The sequence below is a fragment of the Protobothrops mucrosquamatus genome, unplaced genomic scaffold (assembly GCF_001527695.2).
Source record: "Protobothrops mucrosquamatus isolate PMUCROS unplaced genomic scaffold, P.Mucros_1.0 scaffold1313, whole genome shotgun sequence".
Taxonomy (NCBI): domain Eukaryota; kingdom Metazoa; phylum Chordata; class Lepidosauria; order Squamata; family Viperidae; genus Protobothrops; species Protobothrops mucrosquamatus.
In genome coordinates this window covers 115,491-135,820 of record NW_015387514.1, presented here as the reverse complement: position 1 = coordinate 135,820, position 20,330 = coordinate 115,491, and the positions used below count along the sequence as shown (strand labels likewise).

The window sequence follows — 20,330 nt, the reverse complement described above, 5'->3', positions numbered from 1 at the left end:
TTTTTTAAAAAAAACAAGGGAGAGAAGAGGAAGGAGTGAACGATTACAGAAATAATCAGAGCTGTCTGCCAAGCATATTGTGTGCGGGTAGCATCATTAATTCGATCTCGCCACCACCAACAAGGCAACAGCATGTTGGCCACTAAGTGGATCAGAGAGGTGCGATTGTACCATTAATTTGGACTTGTCGCTTGACCTGGTCTCAGTTGCTATAGCATTCTATACTGGTAATTCCACCAAGTTGCTCTGTAGCCAAAGCTGATCTATTACCAGGCTCTATCACTACGAGATTCCTCTCAGTCACATCATTGAGATATCTCTTGTGGCAATGGCAGACACCAACGTGGCTCAAACAACACAGGATATCTCCATCAGTCCCCCTGGATGTAAGAGGTCAAGATCATCCAATCAGGAAGCAGTGGGAAGGATCAAGGCCAAAGCAATCTCTGGTAAAAGATCCCCGAAGGCCGCTGACGAGGCAAGACGAAGACACCAGGCCTTAGAGAAACAATTCTCTAGAGCTGAAAAGAGACAAAACACAGCAGGAGATGGACTTGCTCCTCCTGCTTACGCAGAGGCAGAGATATTTGGCCCTCTACAGGTCACTTAGACCTTAGGAGCCCCAAAATCCGGACCTCTGGAAACAGAGACCGACCCAGAACAGGGGGATAGATCCCCCCTAAGCGAAAGGCCTGAAAGCCCAGAGGCATCATTTACACATACAGCGGAGGGACTTCACCCCTCAGATAGTCAGGGAGCACTATCATCTGAACACTTGCAGGCTCTGCTATCTCAGGCCGTTGCACAGGGCATAGCTTCCACAATGCATCAAAGACCCAGGGCTGAGTCCGTAGCATCAAGAGGTCGATCCTATTTATCGCAAGAGGAAGCTACGGCATACCAGGGATCGATTTCTCCATCCCAATCCTCTAGAAGCAGGATGTCCCCCATTGGGGACTATGAACAAACGGACCAGGGGTTGTCAGAGGATGAAGACATATCCCCGGACCCCCACCGTTCGTTGGCCTCTTCAATCTGGCCCTCTTCAAATCCCTACTTCACAAGGCCAGCAGCATGGCAAAGATTAAATGGGCAAGAGTCCCACAGGAGGGACCTTCTACCAGTCAGGACACTAATAATGGTGTTCTCCAAACCCACCTTCACATAACAACATATCCCATGCCACCCTCTCTTCTTCAATACAATATAGAAAAATTGGGGGGCGCCAGGATCCTTCCCTTCTATGGGGGGGACAGACAAGAAGCTGTTCAACATAGATCCTGCCTTAGCAGAGGTGATAGAGGTTCCGCTAGTAGACGAACTTCTAGTGTCACTGTTCTCACCATCCATGGTATCTGGGGATGCGGCGGAGGCCTTGAGGTCAGAGGACCAGAAGGCGGAACTCACCTTCCGCAGAACCCATCAGACCTCAGCATGGGCAATAAGGGCAGCCATATCTAACTCCTTTTTTGCCAGAACCTCACTGCTTTGGCTGCGCCAACTCCAGGCCAGGGTTTCCCCAGAGGAGAAAAGAATTCACCATGACTTAAGGAGGCTAGTGGCTGCAACAGAATTCATGGCGGACTCATCATTACATGCCGCTAATTATTCCACCAGAGCAATAGCGTCCAATATCACAGCCCGCAGATTACTGTGGCTCAGGCAATGGCATGCAGACATCAAGGCAAAGTGGTGGTTAGCAGCTGCACCGAACAGAGGTGACCAACTATTTGGTGAGGCCTTGAACCCTTATTTAATCGAAAATAAAGATAAACGTAAGGTCATGGCTCATCCTTCAAGGAAGGTCGATAGGAGAACCCCTACCCACGGCCGCAGACAGTCCTTCCGACCCGAAGCAGGATCGGAGCTTCCCTTGTTTTCCCGTCCCTTTCAGCCCAGATCAGACCGTCAGGCCGATAGATCTGGCAACAGGGACAGATTCAGACAGCAATTCCAGTCGAAGTGGCCCTTTTGAGGAGTGGGGGGCCGCCCCTTTCGTAAGTCCAAGTGACAGCGGGGAGAACTCCCCCATCGGTGGCAGGCTAGCCCTTTTCGCACACAGAGATGCTTGGACATACTTTTTGTTTTATTTTCCATAAAATATCCAAAAAGGCAGAAAGATTGCATTTCCTGACTTAATATAACAATTTTAGAATAAGAAGTTATTAGCAGAGTAAGACTTTTCTACCCTCCATTAGCTGCTAGAATGCCCTTTCCCACAAATTCTGTAACATCTGAACATAGTGTTCATGTTTGGAGAGCCAATTTGATTCTGTGTATATAAACATGTTTTCTTTTACTTTATAAATGGATGAACTTTTATAATATTCCCAGGACTCCTGAAGGTTTCCTGACAGGATCAGATACAGTGTAAAAATAATAAAAAAACAAAAACAAAATGCTTCCTTTTAAATGCTTGAAGTATTATATACTGGACATCTTGAGAGTAATCAATCTTTTAAGAAGATTAAAGATAATTTGATAAAGGTCTAGGTGTCATGGATCAACTCTGATTAAACAAATTGATGTGGAACCAGAATTTAAAAAATCATTTTAAAATGTGATATTAATTTGGATAAATGATAAATGATATGTAAACAAATTAAAAATACATAAAATGGATTTGATGTGAAGTAGAAGTGGTTTTTGTATTTTGATTTTTGAAAACAAAACACATTTTTGATTCACAGTGTAAAATAATAATGAAAGGCATATTGAAAGAAATTATAAGGAAAGTAGGCTATAAAAGTTTGCTTTTCATATGTATACTGCAGTTTGATTCCAGTCAAGTATTAATGAAATTTATGTTTTTCCTGCCCTGTTGCCATTAAATATATCTTTTGAAATATTTTTAAAGATGCCATTACAAAACCAACTACAGCCTGGTGGTTTTTTTCCACACTACATGTTTAATCAAACAATAAACAAACTATAAGGGTACTACTGTTGGTGTATCCTTATCAACTAGATAAACGATATGCTTGTGTGCCCTTATCAACTAGAGCAGGCAAATAGTAATAGTCTGGAGGTTATGAGGTTATATCTAACTCCCTATATACAAAGGGAATAATATTTTCTCTTTACATTTAAAAAAAAAAGAACACTGAATGTTTCAGTTATGTGGAAGTGCTGTTTGGTGTGAACCCACCGCTTCTTTTTCTCAGTCTTATCTGCTGTGTAAATTCTAGTAGGAAATTATCTTTACAATGTAACTCGGAAGGTGGATAATAGCTTCACAGCAAATACACTCCACAATTAACAAATAATCTGAAATTTGCTCTTGCTTGAAATCCCTTAATAATATGAATTTTATACCCTACCAATTGTGTTCACTTAAGATTGTGATTGAAAAAAATATAATAATATCTGTATCTGCTTCCAGGTGCCTACTGATGGAAATGCTGGTCTGTTGGCAGAACCTCAAGTAGCCATGTTTTGTGACAAATTGAATATGCATATGAATGTTCAAAATGGAAAATGGGAATCTGATCCTTCTGGAACTAAGAGCTGCATTGCGACAAAAGAAGGAATTTTACAGTATTGCCAGCAAGTAAGTTTCTTTTTTAACATGCACTTTTAAAAACATTTTTAGTATCGGATACCAAGTCTTCCTCCAGCTTTTAAAGTGAAATATTCTGAAATCTTGTCTCTCAGAATAAGATTTGATGCTAATGGTACTCGTGTCTCTTCTAAAGATTTCTTTCTTTAGTTAATCTTGTTTCCACATTATGTCCTGTATCACTAAGGGACAGGGAGAAAACATTTCTCCTTATTATAATAGATGCAGCATGTCCTCAGTTTCTCTGTGCGAGCAATTGATTGGCTTTCTGCAAAACTTAAGTTTGATAGAAAAGATAAAAGAAAAAGTGAATTATTGTCACATATATATCTGTGATGCTTGGTTATAGCATTGAAACAGCCACTTTCAAACAGCCACTTTCAAACAAGAGCAATTATTTTGTCATATGAAATGGAATATAAATAGCTGTTTGGCTTATTGGAATGTTAAAAGGATTCCCCTAAGAATAATTCTGATATTCAGATCATTGTTTTAACAAGGCTTTTGTCATAACATACAACCAGACTCTTTTGATTATATGAAGCAGCCAAAGTATTTGATGAATACTTCTTAAAAGCAAAGCTGAAAAACAGCAAGATGTCTCCAGCCTTGCACAATAGGCAGAATGGGAGTTGAGTATGTTAATATTGACTTCAAAATTCACATACCTTAATTCTTTCCCTTTCCATCCCCCATTCCAGTCCATGCCCATATCATCTTATAAATACAGATGATGCAGGAGATGTATAGTTTAAAGGCCTAGTTTGAACTGGTCAGAGATAAATTGTCTTTAATTGATGCAGTATTGGCTGGAAAAAGAAATATAGTGTTATCCTTTGTTACAGATCAATCTGTGATTCATTTTTGTTTCATTTCTTCTGATTCTTTTCTCCTTTTTTGGGGAGTGGAGAAGACACTCAAGAGGCCACGTATATTGGAAGTCTAAGAAAATGTTGTGTGGTCCATTTTAAAGCGAAATGATATGTCAAATAGTGAAAATGGATGAATTTTGAAAACATCAGTATGGTTATTTTGCAGAGCACTCTCCAATTTGGTGACTTAAAAGTAATTTAGACCTTTCAACCGATATCTGATTATTCCGGGGGCCTATGGCACCTAGAATGATACATTAAACCCTACTTTATTATTAATTTAGCAAGTTGATTCTGCCAAACAAAATTTATACTGCAGGTTAGTACAAGTCTTCATATTTCCTGTTTGTCAGAAGCTATAAAAGCTAAAACAACAAAGCTGAGTTTAACTTTAGGAGAAAAAAAAGCCTGTTCTTTATTATCAGCAGAAAAATCCCTAGCTTTACATGACACTATATTGTCTCTGAGAGATTGACTTAACTTTCTAATATGGATAAACTATATTGGATAGAGTTTATTGGATAGAGTTAGCTTTATTGGATAGAGTTAGAAATGTTGGAACAGACTACTTTTTTTCTTTCTGATAAGCAGGGTCACGTGACAGTCAGTGTGTTGTAGTGTAAAATGGATCTAAAATTAATCTCTGGGGTCCCAAATTGGATAGACACTCCAGTATTATTAATAGCCACGCAGTTGCAAATAATGGGAATTTGATAAACAATAGAAGTATAATGCAATTTCTTGTTAAATATTTAAAAGCAAAGCTTCTCTTTAATATCAGAGTAGGAAAGCAGAGGAAGACAGCTTTTGGGGTTGGGAGTCATATAACATCTGTGGGCAGTTATGTGTCAGAGGTCACATTATATGTTTGGAAAGTGCTGACATTTGATGGATTTTCAGGATTTTCTTTCAATTGTTTTAGGGCTTACAATACACTTTTCAGGTATTCTCATGAGGAATTTATAAGGAGCAGTAAGATCCAGTTAAAGGGGACCATTAAATTAATATAGAACAAGCATTTTCCATGGCCATTAGAAGAATGGCCATACATTTTTAACTCAGAAAAGTCCAGAGATTAAATTTTGAATATCAGCCTCTATCAGGTTTTGACTTCTGCGCAGCACATTGGCACGTACTCCATGATTTGTGGCTTCATTATTGCTGAGAACTTACTAACAAGTAAGCCAGTCTCTAAACCAGGATTATGTGTCGGGAGAGCCAAGATTTGCAATTAAGCCCAGTGTGAAGTCTGATAGCTCCATACTTAGAGATGGAGGAAACTTCTATCAGTTTCAGCAGTTAGGATCAGAAGCAATTCTGAGGGTCATAGAAAGTGGACGTACGCACAGCCTCACTACCTAAATCATTTTTATTCTCAGGAAGTTCAGTGATACAATACATACATGAAGATCAATACATACATATAATATTATACATACATTATATGTACAGTAAGTATACATACATTATAATTATATTATACATTATACATACATTTTACATTATACATGTATTATACATGACCAGAGTAGATTGAGTGGGATCAGGCTGGAGATTTTTAGAACTGTTTGTAAATATAACCTCAATTGTAGTGGTAGAAACTCTTTCTTCAGAAATCTCTGGAGGAGGTCTGAATAATAAAAAGTTGAAGTGTGTATATATTGATAATATATTTATAAAAATATACTGCATTTTGTATACAGATTATCTAATGTACAGTATGAATACATGTACATTATGTATACAATACATACATGAAGATCAATACATACATATAATATTATACATAAATTATATGTACAGTAAGTATACATACATTATAATTATATTATGCATTATACATACATGTTACATTATACATGTATTATATATACATTCATAAATTATACATATATTGTTGCATTCTAATATTTCATTTATAACCATAGGAAAAAAAAATGGATCATTAGTGTTATTATTCATGCTAAATATGCAGTTAGAGAAGGAACAAAGCAATTTAAGAAAAAAAACAGAAATCAAGTATGAGTATTTAAATAAACTAATAATAAAATATTAATTTAAAAGATAAATTTATACAATAAGCTGTGTTTCCTCCCCCTTTACCAAAAACAATTTATATAATTTTAAGGGTCTTCCCAAAGTTTCATTTGAAATTTTGAGCCATATAATAGGAACTAAACCTGTGTAGTAGGTCTGTTTATTTCTGCCCATTCTTAAAATAGCTGACACAATGTCATGGCCAAACATAATTTAAAAATAATAATAAAATTGGGTTGTGCATATGACCTGGAGATTTGAAGGGAGAAACCACGTTAGAGTCCAGACCTAATTAGTATCAACTTTATACAGCCAGCTGGTGAAGGAGCTATAGACACATGCTGTGTTGCACACCTGTGTATTCCAGAGTATTTTATTCATTGTATGATCAATGTATTTCCATAATATAAGCATGATATTAACATAATATAAATATGGCCCAGTAGAACTGATTACAACTTTGTTGAAAATTAATGCTATGAAAATTAATGCTGAAAAACAAAATATTGGATAGTATATTTGTATGTGTTCAGACCACTTCTATAACTTCTGTGCATTTTATTACAGACAGTTATAATTAACATTGTACACAAGAGAGCACTGTATGACTAATGGGAACTGTTTAAAGCACCATAAACTCAACAAATTACTTGGTACTATTGCATTAATTACTGTTACAGAGTGAGCTATGTTTGATGTTAATCCTTAACCATTGTTAAAAGCTGTGTTAGCTGCTAGTAAAAGTCATGAGGAAGAGTTCAGAAGTACTGGTTTCTATTTTCATTAGTGTAACTTGCTTTGTTAGCTAGAATTTAGTTATTAACTGGGTTTAATTTAATATAGAAGAGAAGATATCCAATTTCTGCCCCACGGTCCGGCTGGAATAAGCAGTAGGCTGGGAAAGTGAAAATGTGAGGCTTGTTGATGAGTCCTTGATTTATGCTTTTTATCCACTGGTAATGTATTGTTGATAGAGGTTAGTTAATCTTCTGTCTTCTATGCATTTCTAATCAGACTGTATGACATCTTTGGGGATTTCTGAGAACATCCTCTGCCAACTGCATGCTATCTAAATTTAGTAGATTATAATCCCAAAATAAAAAATCACACTGCAGACTGAATGGGATATATGATCCTATTCTCTGGAGAAAACAAAATAGGGGACGATTCTTTTAGAACAGAAGTTCAACAATAAATGGATGAATTTACATGATTGCATATTGCCAATAATCCCAGTGAAGCAAGTATGACCAAAGAAAATATGGAAATCCACCAGCAAAATAACCCTGCTGTATTCTGTTGCTTTTATTAATGGAAAATGTTCAGAAGTTGGAGGCATTTAATTATAATGAAAGGTTAAACATGTATCTAAGTACTATTGGCTACATTCAGCTGTAGTCATTTTTTACAATTTTGATTCAGATTTCAACTTGCATTAATACATCTGTTGTATATTTATAATCTTAAAATTTATGTGTCTAATTGGGATCTTAAAATTTGCACTGTTTTATGATATACGTGCATATAGTAACACCCTGAAATCATTACAGCCTCTTTCTTCATTTCATGGACTTGAAAGAGAGCCAGTTTGTCACTTTGGGCCAGTCACTTTATCTCAGTCCAACTCACTTCACAGCGTTGTTGTTATGAGTAAAATAGGAAGAAGGTGGAATTAAAAAGCTAACTAAATAAATAAATATAGTTCTATTAACTTAATGTTATGATTTCAGTTTCTGAAATATAGTATTCTAGCATAAAAGGATATGCAAATACATGCAGGTATTTGGGGCTATATTGTGCCATTCCTTCCCATAAATAATAAACAAAATATTCCCTCCCTTTCTTTTTTTGTTTTCTTGATTGTTTATTGCATAAATATACTGATGTGCAGTATGCTCAAAAATATTAATGTAGATATTTTTCTCTTGCTATTCTAATGGAACAGAGAAAGAATAGCCTGACATCGACAAACATAATTGCATAGGTATCTGTAATAAATGGAATATTGTGAAAAACTGTGGTAATACTGTGGATTAGTGCTTGAACCAAAAAAAATCTTATATCAATCCTACATAGGAAATAATTTCCAGGTAGGAATAAATATGGTGCTTTGGAGTTCTTAGTGCTCTCTGAGTTGGTTAGTTTGCTTGCAGATGCTTTATTATGCAATTATGTAACATCAGTGCACCATACAGAAACAGAAAGATCAAAACCTATAAAATTAAGATTGGAGTTTTCAAGTAAACCTATCTTTTGGTAAAATATAAGAAGAAGGTAAGAATATAAAAATTAAGGTGAAACATGAAAATCACCTTAATTACTTGGCACAATACTTTATTTTATAAATTAACTTTATTTAGAAGGTAATATTGTAGCTTAATGTTGAACTGTGGGGTCCTTGGTGCTCTCTGAGCTTGGTTGTTTTCTTGCAGATGTTTCATTACCAAACTAGATAACATCATCAGTGCACAGTACACTGGTAAATTTATTTCTCAAGCCTATGAGGTAAAAAGTGGGCTGAGAGAAGAATAATTTTTATTGTCCTGTTTAAGTAATAGAAGATATATATATACACACACACATACACACACATGGTATATGTATGTGTACACACACAGAGACACACAAACACACACACACACACACACACACACATATATCTCCACACTTAAAACAGTGAAGAACAGAAAGGACAACTGAATTACATTAGTTCAAGAGGGTATAGCCACAAATCAGATACTTTCTTTAAATTCTGTTAATCTTTGACTTCCTAAAAATATATTTTAATGTTTCTAAATTATTCTAGATGTCTGTTCTAATTGCAAAACACTACATAAATACACTCTGCAGTGTAAAAAAAATACATTTTTAAAAGAAAAAATGCCATTTTGATGGCTGTGGATCTCTCTTGATAGCTACTCAAATCAAATAGCACATTTATATGTTAATGAGATATTAAATATTACAGCTCTTTAAACTATTCAGAGGAATACTTCACTCCTGAGAATGCCTTTCCAGATTGCTCTTTCAAGTATTAGTGATGAAGGCTTTCTGAAGACTGAATTCAATCAGTTTGAGGGCTTTCTGAGGTAGTTTGCATATGGATGCACAGAAGACTGTCTACCTGTCCAAATAGTTACACAGACTGATAAATATTACTTCAGTGTATTTCTGTTGAAATTTGATGTAGCTCTGTATATATTGCCATAACCCTGAATGGGAGAAGAAGCTTTTGAATTACAGATTGCCAATTACTTTGCATTTCTCTAAATTCCTTTGAGGTAGTTTCTAAAATAACTTATGTTCTGCAGGATCTTTATTTTCCAGTTCTTTGTTTGTGCATCAAGTTTTTAGAGAAGAGTGAAGAATTTAGAATTCCTGTATCTTTTTCGACTATACTGTACATTTTCAGCCTGTAGCTCTTTAGTATCACTCTCTTCCTTTATCCAGGTGTCAGAGATATTTATAAGCCTTAGCAAAAATCCAGGCCAGAGACACAAAATGTACTTCTCAGCATGAAGTCTCCCCCCCCCCCCCACTTCCCAGGTTAAAATTCTATGCGATTAATAGGCAACAGCTACTGGTAGCAGTGTGGGTTTAGCAATATCTTGGAAGGATATAGACAACAGAATGAATAATAAAAGTATGTAGTTGCTAGGACAACATTTCCTTCTGTCCAGCTCCTGGCTAGCTGTTCTTGTATTGATTCAGACATTTTGCCTCTGAAGCAGTTCTACAACTGTTGTGTTGTTACTTTGGTGAAGAAGTTTTAATAAAATTGTTGACAGGCAATTGATTCTTTCAAGTGTGTGTGTGTGTGTTTCTGTAGGTGGAGTGGATGGGCTGGAACGTATACACATTCTTTCCTTCCTTCCTTTTTCTTTCTTTCTTTCCTTCCTTCCTTCCTTCCTCCCTCCCCAGAAATGGGGGAAAAAACCCAATCTCACATATGCGGAATCTGTACTGCCTGCCTCCCCGCCCATGCCTTCACTTCGCTAAATTGATCTAGAAGTGAGGTTTACAGTAGCAGCTGAGCATGCAGATAGAAGCATGGGTGGTACAGATTCCCCGTATGTGATACCAGGTTTTTTTTCCCCACTGCCAGATTTTCACTGCCATACTGTTTAACTTTTTTTAACATTTACTTGATGCAGAATGGGAAGGATCTGCATTCTGTATCAAGTAAACTTTTTAAAAAGTTATACGGCATGGCAGCAAAAATCTGGCAGTGGGGGAAAAAAACCCATTTTTTTTTAGATGCCACACTAGCGTGCATTCATGTGCCTCCAATCCCCTTGCTTGCTGCAAAGCCAGATTTGAGCCCTGGGGTCGCTCCTTCCAGCCAATTTCGGAGCTGGTCCCAAAGCGAAGGGAATGGTTCCCACCACACACCTGATCACTGTGGGGCTTCGTTTCTAAAGACCCTCTGCACAGATCCGGACAAACTGAGATCCGGGACTGAAAAAGCAGCAGTGGGAGCGAAGGGCTATTCAAAGGAGAAGGAAGAAGGAGAAAGTGGGAGAAGCCACTACCGAACAGGCAAAATGCAACAGATGTCGGGGCATGTGTAGGCCTAGCTGCAGGGGCCCTCCGGCACGGTATGCGGTTGCAGGGAACGTGGGGAAGCTCCCCCAGTCTCCCCCTCTCCCACCTCATGTCTAGCAAGCAGACTGTGTGATGGAATGGGCAGCCAGCTGTGCAGGCTCTTAAGTAGGGCTAATTTTGGGGGTAGGGCTTATATTAGGCCCAACCCCCAAAATTAAGCTAGGTCTTATTTTCGGGGTAGGTCTTATTTTTGAGGAAACCATGGTATATGCACGCACAAATGTTTTTTAACTTTGAGAAGACTGCATCTGTGCCTGACAATCAGAAGAATGTTGTTTCTTTGTACAAATTAAAAAATAACTAAGAATGACTGAAAAAAACAAAAGAAGGATTGGTGAGGTAACTATGCCTGGCAAGGCATTTGGCAGCAGTCTAATTAAACAGCACAAAAGGTGACTGTAAGCATCATTTGGAAAGTGTAATGTACATTGACTGGTTTACAAAAAGTGCATGAGAAAAGAGATAGGTTTGAATTATTGATGTTACACTAATATGGGTTGAAGGTTGGTTGGGGAAGGTAGGAAGATTAGCATATGACAAATATAAAGCATGCATGAAAATAAACGGAGTGAATTAGCTCACAATTCTAATGATTGATATTATATATCAATTATATATTGATATTATGCAATTAGTTGTATGTATCAGCTGCCCCCAACCTTTTAGGCACCAGGGACAGGTTTTATGTAGAGAGGTTTTTCCGTGGACTGGGGAGGAGATGTTGTTTCATGTGTTGCCTGCATCCTGCAGATGGGGCTTCGCTTGTTTGTGTGGACCAGTTTCTGGCATGTCGTGAACCGGTGCCAGTCCACGGACGGGAGATTGGGGGCTCCCACTATCTATCACAGAATTAATGTATCAAAGAACAAAGTTGATGGATATGAAGAAGAAAATTGAATGAAATCAAATTATGCATTAAAGATTAGATCTGCTAGCATAATTTTTGTATTTTGAAAAATGTTGATTAAGGTGGCTAAATGGATATAAGATGTGCAAATGCTAAGAAAAAAATAGTATTTGCAGTATCTGTTGCACTTAAAAGAAATCAGAATGGTTGTGTGTAAGCATCTTTGTTATATACAGTATACAGTAAGTATGAATCAGATATACAGTAAGGTGAAACATAAAAGTAAGACAAATACTGTATAATAAGAATTGATTATTTAAGTGTGCAACGAAACAACTGAATATGAATTCATTATCCATATAGTGAATGGATATTGAATGGATAGTGAATGAATATGGATTGAATACAAAAGTGAGTGATCAATATGAAACTATTAGTGTGTTGGTGGGGATTTAAACAAAGAAAACGAACAAGAACAATTAAAAATATGCAAAGCAAGAATATACAGGTAGAGGGGAGGAGGAAGACTGAAAATGTTATAGCTGGATGGAGCTGATATGATCATCATTGGCATTATTACTTTGAATTGCGATTGACGTGTTATGGCATGTTATGAGAAAATTCTGCATTATATTATTGTAAACCACTATGAGTGATTACGGGATATGTAAGTTTGAAAATTACATTCAAAATTATATTAAATTAAAATTATTTTTAAAAAATATGTATTTAAAATATTTGTATTGATGATCTTTCTGCTTATAAGGCTCTTAGACTAAAGTGATTGAAGTAGCATAAAATTATTTATGTATAACATAAATAAGTTACTGGAAAATTGACCTAGTTCTTACATTTTATTAATTAATAAAATTTATATACCAGTCATCTCACTATTGCAGTGACTGTAGGTGGTTTACAACTAAAAACTATAAAATCTATATAAAAAGAGACAAAGATGAAAAGACAAAATAAAAAAAGAAATTAAAAACAGAATTTAAAAGATGGATGGAACATCCTCAAGCCACCAAACATTCCCAGGCACCATGCTAAGACACGGTTTATAGCTTATTTAACAAGCCATAATTGACTGAGTTCACATAATAGACTTTGCAAGCACTTTCAGTGCTTCATAGGAATATGTTGTGTTAGTCATGCTTTGATGAAATACTTCTTTGACATAGCACTCCACTTAGAGATTTGCATCTGAGCTTCTATACTGCATCAAATCAGCCACTTCATTGATTTTCATCAGTCTTGTATGAAATACAAAGCTTTGTGTGACCCTAACATTACAATGTGTGCAAGCTGTTGTATAATATTCATAAATGCACATACCAGCAAAATAACACTTCAGTGCAGATTAGAGCTCTGTATGGATAAGGATATGCCTGATGTTCAAGCTGGTTTTATAAAAGATGTAGTAAAATATAATTTGCTGATTCATGCTGTAAAATTGAGAAAGCCAAAGAATAAGAAAAAGTAATTATGTTTGTAATTGATTATACAAAGCCCTTTAGTTGTGTTGACCATGTCAAGTTATATAATATCTTTAAGAAAATAGGAATACCAGAACATTTCACTTTTCTCAGGATACCTCTACAAGGAATGATACAAAGTTATGTATTCTCTCCTTATTTATTCAGCTTATATGCTGAATATATATTGAGGAGTGGATTGCAAAAAAATGAACATGATTTTAAAATTGGAGGGAGAAACATCAATGACTTGCATTATGCTGACGACATTATTCTGATAACTGAAAATACAAATGATCTGGATACTCTAGTAACGAGAGTCAAGGAGCACAGTGAAAAAAGGAAACTAATATTAATATGGCTGAATTAATGAACAGGCGCCTCAAGCAGCCATAGGACTGACAGTGAAAATGCTGAAATGGCTGATAGTTTCTGCCTTTTAGGATTATCAACTGCAAGAGAAGCAGCAGTCAAGAAATACCTTGCAGACTAGCATGTGGTAGGCAGCAAAGACCACAGAAATGTCATGTAGTGTTTTTGCATTGATATTAACTTGGACTTTGAAGAAGTAGAATAGAAAGAGAATTGATGCTTTTGACCTTTGGTGTTAGACAAGACTCTGAGAATGCCAAAGCTTGCCAAAAAAACAAAACTGTAGCTCTTTTGAAAGGTTTACAAATTTGGGGAAAGTGGAAGGAAAGAGATGAAGAGAATGACCAACAGCAAAGTGGATGGATTTAATTACAGTGGCAGTGGGTTCAGCTTTGGAAGACTTGAAGAGCCAGGCTGGGGATAATTAAGAATCAACACTGACTTATGGCACATAATCACTATTTATAAGCCATTAGGGCTCTGTAATCAAAACCCTTATAAATCATACTGTGACTTAGCAAGATTTCATCAAGTAATGAGGAAACTCACTCCATTTATTTGAATTTCTATGGTGAATACATGGGTGACTGAATCTCCAGCAAAACAACATGAACTGATGTGTCAGGTAACTTAAGCAACACATGCTAAAGTCAGTACAGAATATATTTCAATATAATTACTTTTAAAATATCTTACATTATAAGGAGAAAGAGTAGTTGGTATGTAGTTAACACCTATTCCAAATAAACAAGATGAACAAGTTCATTAAAGCAGCATTGAATGTGCTATATAATTATACTGTATGCTGTTGTAATGATACTTCATTAATTTTTTATTACACTGCCTACATTCTTAGCCAATTACTTATAAATAAATAAGTTCTATAAATAGGTAAATAGATCAATAGTAAGAAGGTTGATGAGACCCAATAATTTTGTTCGTTGTACTCCTGCCTTCATTCCATCCAGGGCTTTTTTTCAGCCGGAACGCGGCGGAACCGCGTTCCGGCACCTTTTTCCGGGCCGGCCGCGCCGGAAATAGCCCCTCCCACACCGGAAATAGCCCCTCCCAAATTTTACTTGCATTCCTGTTCTCTAAAGGGGCGGTCCTAGGGTTTGATGAGGGCGTGGCCAGGTTTGAGTTCCGCCACCTTTTCTCCGAGAAAAAAAGCCCTGATTCCATCCCATTTCAATGAAGCTAGTGTATAAAGTTTTATTTGCACAGCAGATGTGCGGTGAAGTAGTTTTCTGTTTGTTTCATTGTACAGTATATATTTCAGTACTCTGACAGCCTCTCTTTATTGATTTAATTATTAATTGAATAGCATTCAAAGAAAACTGCCACCATGAGATCATGTGTTTCACTTACCTTGCATCATGCAGGTTTCTGATTCATGGTAATATGAAAAGTAAATGCTGGAAGCACTGGATGAGCACTCCGTAGGGATTTGTTTTCAGATTGGCAATATTCCAGGTGCTGTCTTGTCTCTTGTGGAAAAATGCAAAGCTAATAAATGTTGGGGGAGGGAGAAAATTTTTCCTAAATTTGGTTTTTATTTATTTAAAATATGCCACAACTATTAAGGATCACACTGTCACTGTGGATCATTTTACTCTGACTAAAATCAGATGCAATTCTCATTTTAGAGTAGATTTTAACAATTGCTTCAGGGTCCCTAGCAAAATGATTTCTCCTGTAGTGAATTAAAGCCTTTGCTATTTTATAGAACAGGCTTCTCCAAATTGGTTCTTTTAAGGCGTTGGACTCTACTCTCTATTTTCACACATTGCAGTAACTATTGATCATGATATCTAGGGATAATGGAAGCTTTTGTCAAATTAATATGGAGAACATGTTGGAAAATAGTGGTACTTGCCATGTGGATGTCTGCCAACAATTTTATTTTTGCTTGTTCCATCAAATACTTTGCATTACTTATCAAAGCTGTAATATATGGCTCCTGGGTGACAATTGCTTGCCACAGTTGAAGGCATTTACCTGATGTGTTGTGTGCTATAATTTGGATTATAATATTTGAAAACATTTACTCTTGAGCATGTACCACAAAAAACAATCTCATTGATATATTTTTCTCTCTCCACTTTCCCTATTTCTCCCTACCCACAAATCACTTAAAATTCTTAGCAGGAACAATGCAGATACTATAAAATGGCAGTCATTTGCTTTCTATCTATTCAACAAGTTAAATTAAAAAAATGAACATTTATCTAATCTAATGTACAACACTAGGATGTAGAACCATGTAAGTGGTAAGATTACACAGGAAGACTAATTTAAACATCAGAAACAAGATTGGAAGAGCAATATTCCTCAGTAGATCTTACATAATTTTCTATATCATATTATAATACGAATTTTAAGAAACTTTTACAAATCCAGAATTTTACAAACAATGCAGACAGTAATTTAAATAGATGCTTATGTACTTTTGCCAGCCTGAGAGATAGTTGTGCTTTAATACAAATTAACCTTTAGTATTTGAGGACTGAATTTCACAAATTTTGTTTAAAAATTAAAGATTTTAAAAGAAAAAAATATACTGTATAAAGAAAACAATATCTGATTCTAATCTACTGTTCTCAAACTTCATTGTGCTTGAAGATCTAGCATCCCAATTCTTGACACAAATGAATTATAAAAGAGCTTGAAAATATGCATAAATTATTCTACGGTTTTTAAATCATAACTCCAATAACTGGTATTAAGTTGAAAAGTCCTGAACTGCTTTGTTTCCAGGATAGATGAAAACATTCTATATTTAAGACTTTTCAACTTAATACCAGCTATTGGAGTTACGATTAAAAAACTGTAGAATAATTTATGCACATTTTCAAGCTCTTTCTTTCTATATTTAAAAAAGAGTGTTTTCATCTATCTGGAAACAAAGCAGTTCAGGACTTTTCAACTTAATACCAGTTATTGCAGTTATGATTAAAACACCGTAGAATAATTTATGCACATTTTCAAGCTCTTTTATAATTCATTTGTGTCAAGAATTGGGATGCTAGATCTTCAAGCACAATGAAGTTTGACAACAGTAGATTAGAATCAGATATTCTGTTTTCCTTATACAGTAGGATGCCATTTGCAATTTCTGGGTATATATTTTATGATTATTCCCTCCTCTAGTCATTTTTAATACATGATCAGTGGCAGAAAAACAGCTAATGATAATTTCATTAATTACAAATCTGATTTCTAATGTTTGTATATAAAATTAGCCTGCACAATCAAAATTTCAGATAGGTTTCTGCTTATTATATATATTTTATGGAGCTCTCCAGTCATGTTATGAATGTCATATGCATCCACAGTAGTATTTTATATCTCTATTTCACTATTTTATGTTTTCAATAATAGGTTTATCCTGAACTGCAAATCACAAATGTTGTTGAAGCTAATCAACCAGTAACAATTGAGAACTGGTGCAAGCAGGGAAGAAAGCAATGTAGGAGTCACCCATATATTGTTGTTCCCTATAGGTGCTTGGGTAAGTATAATTATAAATTTTGTCAAGATAGTCTGTGAAAGTAACTATACATATTTATGTATATTTATATTATCTACATAAATATGTATAGTTACACTTAAAATTAATTTTATTCTAAGAAAATGTCTGTATCATAATATCAAGTATTCTTTTCCTATTAAGTATGGTACACTTAATAGGATGACCATAACTCAGCCCAAAATTTATGTTGCTAAGTGAGTTTTGCTCCAGTTTACAACTTTTCTTGCCACATTTGTTAAGTGAAATTAGTAACATGGATGTTAAGTGAACCAGGCTTCCCCATTGACTTTGCTTGTCAGAAGGTTGCAAAATATGATCACATGACCTTGGGATACTGCAACCGTCATAAATATGAACCAGTTGCAAAGTAGCTGAATTTTGATCAAGTGGCCATTAGGATGCTGCAATGGTCATAAGTCACTTTTTTCAGTGCCGTTGTAACTTGGGTCACTAAATGAACTGTTGCAAGTCGAGGACTACCTGTATTATGACATTTTAAGGAAATTAAACAATGTTTTTTTAAAGCCTAAATAGGAAAAAAATCACTTGCTATACTTTATATATAAGTAAAGTAAACAGAAAACTTTGAGCTACTAATGAATTAATTCATCACATTTTCTTACTGATTCAAAATAGTATTATATATTATTTTTATTTATATATTAAGAAAAAAGAATAGCTTTTTCGTCTGAGATTTCCAAAGCTTTTAGTAAAGCTTCACTGGTCACTTAAATTGTCGAACACTCTATTATACTCAATTAACTTGATGTGCAAAATAGAGCTTACTGTTACAGTCAGTATAACAATTGGTGCTATTTTGGAAATTTTTCATTTAACTGACTTAAAGTGACAGGATTTGTTTCATCTTGTTCTAGTCAGTAAAACAAAACAAAATACGAGCTTCATCAACTGTATCAATTATGTCCCTTCTAAGTCTCTTTCCTCTCAACCTAACTCTAACCTAAACAAATATATACTAAATAATATGCCACCCAAGACACTGTCAAGCAACTCAAATTTATTTTGCAATTTTATTCTCATACTTTTTGCGTATCAAAACACTCAATATATATTATCCCAGTCACTCAAATTTGTGTTCAGTGCAGATTCATTCTGCAACCACTAATTCTTAATGTCATCTTTTCTTTTTTAATCAAATATACTTCTTAATTAACCATTCTCATTGCATTCGACTTTTATGTTTCCCCTGACTTAATTAATTCTTACCTCCATATAATAAAGTAGACAGAAATGCACAACCATTTTTACTTCTTTCAACATTTGGTAGAAGATTATTTTTATAGCTGCACTTGTATATTTTTTAAACTTTACATACACTTCCTTACGTTTAATAATTGTAAGTTTTATAAATGTATCTACTTGCTCTAGTTTTTCATTGTGCATATGTAATTTGCAACTTATTTATTTAATAGGTTTATATGGTCACTGAGTGACTGGGCAACTTACCGTTTGTAAAAATATGGAAATAACGAATTAAAAACAGAATAAATTAGTTGTTCATTGCATTCTTTATCAGCAGAATTATCTTGATGTTTGACATATTAAACTTTAGATCTATACTAATTACATTATACAACATAACATTAACTGGAAATAATCCAGATTCTCAGCCAGTGACTATATCATCTAGATTCCAAAGTACAAACATTTGCATCTTCAATCAATACATCTTTAATATTGCCACAGCATTCCATTTTCACTTATCCATAAATGTGACCATCAAGGGGATGTTATCACAACCTTGTCTTAACCATTCTCAATTTTGACTATTAAGCATTCCATTTATTTCCATGTGTACTTAGCACATTCAGAAATCAACATTACAACTTTATATCCAAGCAAAACTTTCCATAAGTCATACTATTTACTTTAGCATACATTCTAAATTAAAAAAATATATAGTAAGTTTCTTTTTTCATTTACATACAGTATACTTCTCAATGACAAATTGAAAACAAAGACTTGGACTACTTACCATGTGACCTATATCTAAACTCACAACCAGGTGGGACAGATAATCCAGTGCAAATGAAAGGGTTAGGGCTGCAGAGAACTCTATTTCCTCAAGATTTATAGATCTGAAATTCTTCCAGATAACAGGTGTGAATCATATCTCAGTATACCAGAGCAAATGTGTATGATTTTATGCATGCAGTGCTTGGGTAGATGATTACAATTCACACTAATTTATTATTCTACTCCTGCTTTCTATAAAAAAAAGGTCCAGAATACTTTGAATTCTGCTGATGTAGCAAGGATAGGGAAGTGATATCAGTTTTTTGCATTTACCACCCCAGAATAAGTTTGAACCTGAACCAGTCACACTGTCTTCTTTTCAGAGTATTAGAATGTCAAGCCAGGTGTTTGTTATTTCATGTGCTTTGTTTCACAAGTTTCTCAGAGACCCAAGGAGCTAGGATTAAACAGACAACAGGGAGAGGTGATTCAAGAGTAATCCTGATAAGCACCCGATTCAGAGATTAAGACTCCCTACCAAACTGACCAACATATGCTGGATCATGGAGAAAGCTAGGGAGTTCCAGAAAAACATCTACTTCTGCTTCATTGACTATGCTAAAGTCTTTGATTGTGTGGATCACAACAAATTGTGGCAAGTTCTTAAAAAGATGGGAGTACCAGACCATCTTATTTGTCTCTTGAAAAACCTATATGCGGGTCAAGAAGCAACAATGAGAACTGATTGGTTCAAAATTGGGAAAGGAGTCCGGCAAGGCTGTATACTGTCGCTCTGCCTATTTAACTTATATGCAGAGCACATCATGAGAAAGGCAGGGCTAGATGAATAAAAAATTGGAATTAAGATTGCCGGGAGAAATATCAACAACCTAAGATATGCAGATGATACCACTCTAATGGCAGAAAGTGAAGAGGAACTAAAGAGCCTCTTGATGCGGGTGAAGAAGGAGAGTGCAAAAGTTGGCTTGAAACTCAACATTAAGAAAACCAAAATCATGGCATCCGGCCCTCTCAATTCCTGGCAAATAGATGG

General features: G+C 35.4%; 1 protein-coding gene across 2 annotated transcripts in view; it reads left to right on the top strand.

The window, feature by feature from the left end:
• APP (amyloid beta precursor protein) overlaps positions 1-20,330 on the top strand; it is a 103,181-nt gene that overhangs the window by 24,254 nt on the left and 58,597 nt on the right. For both annotated transcript variants that reach the window (XM_015821364.1, XM_015821363.1), the window contains exons 2-3: positions 3,383-3,550; positions 17,149-17,278. In XM_015821364.1, the coding sequence (XP_015676850.1) occupies positions 3,383-3,550; positions 17,149-17,278 (298 nt within the window). The remainder of the gene's footprint in view (positions 1-3,382; positions 3,551-17,148; positions 17,279-20,330) is intronic.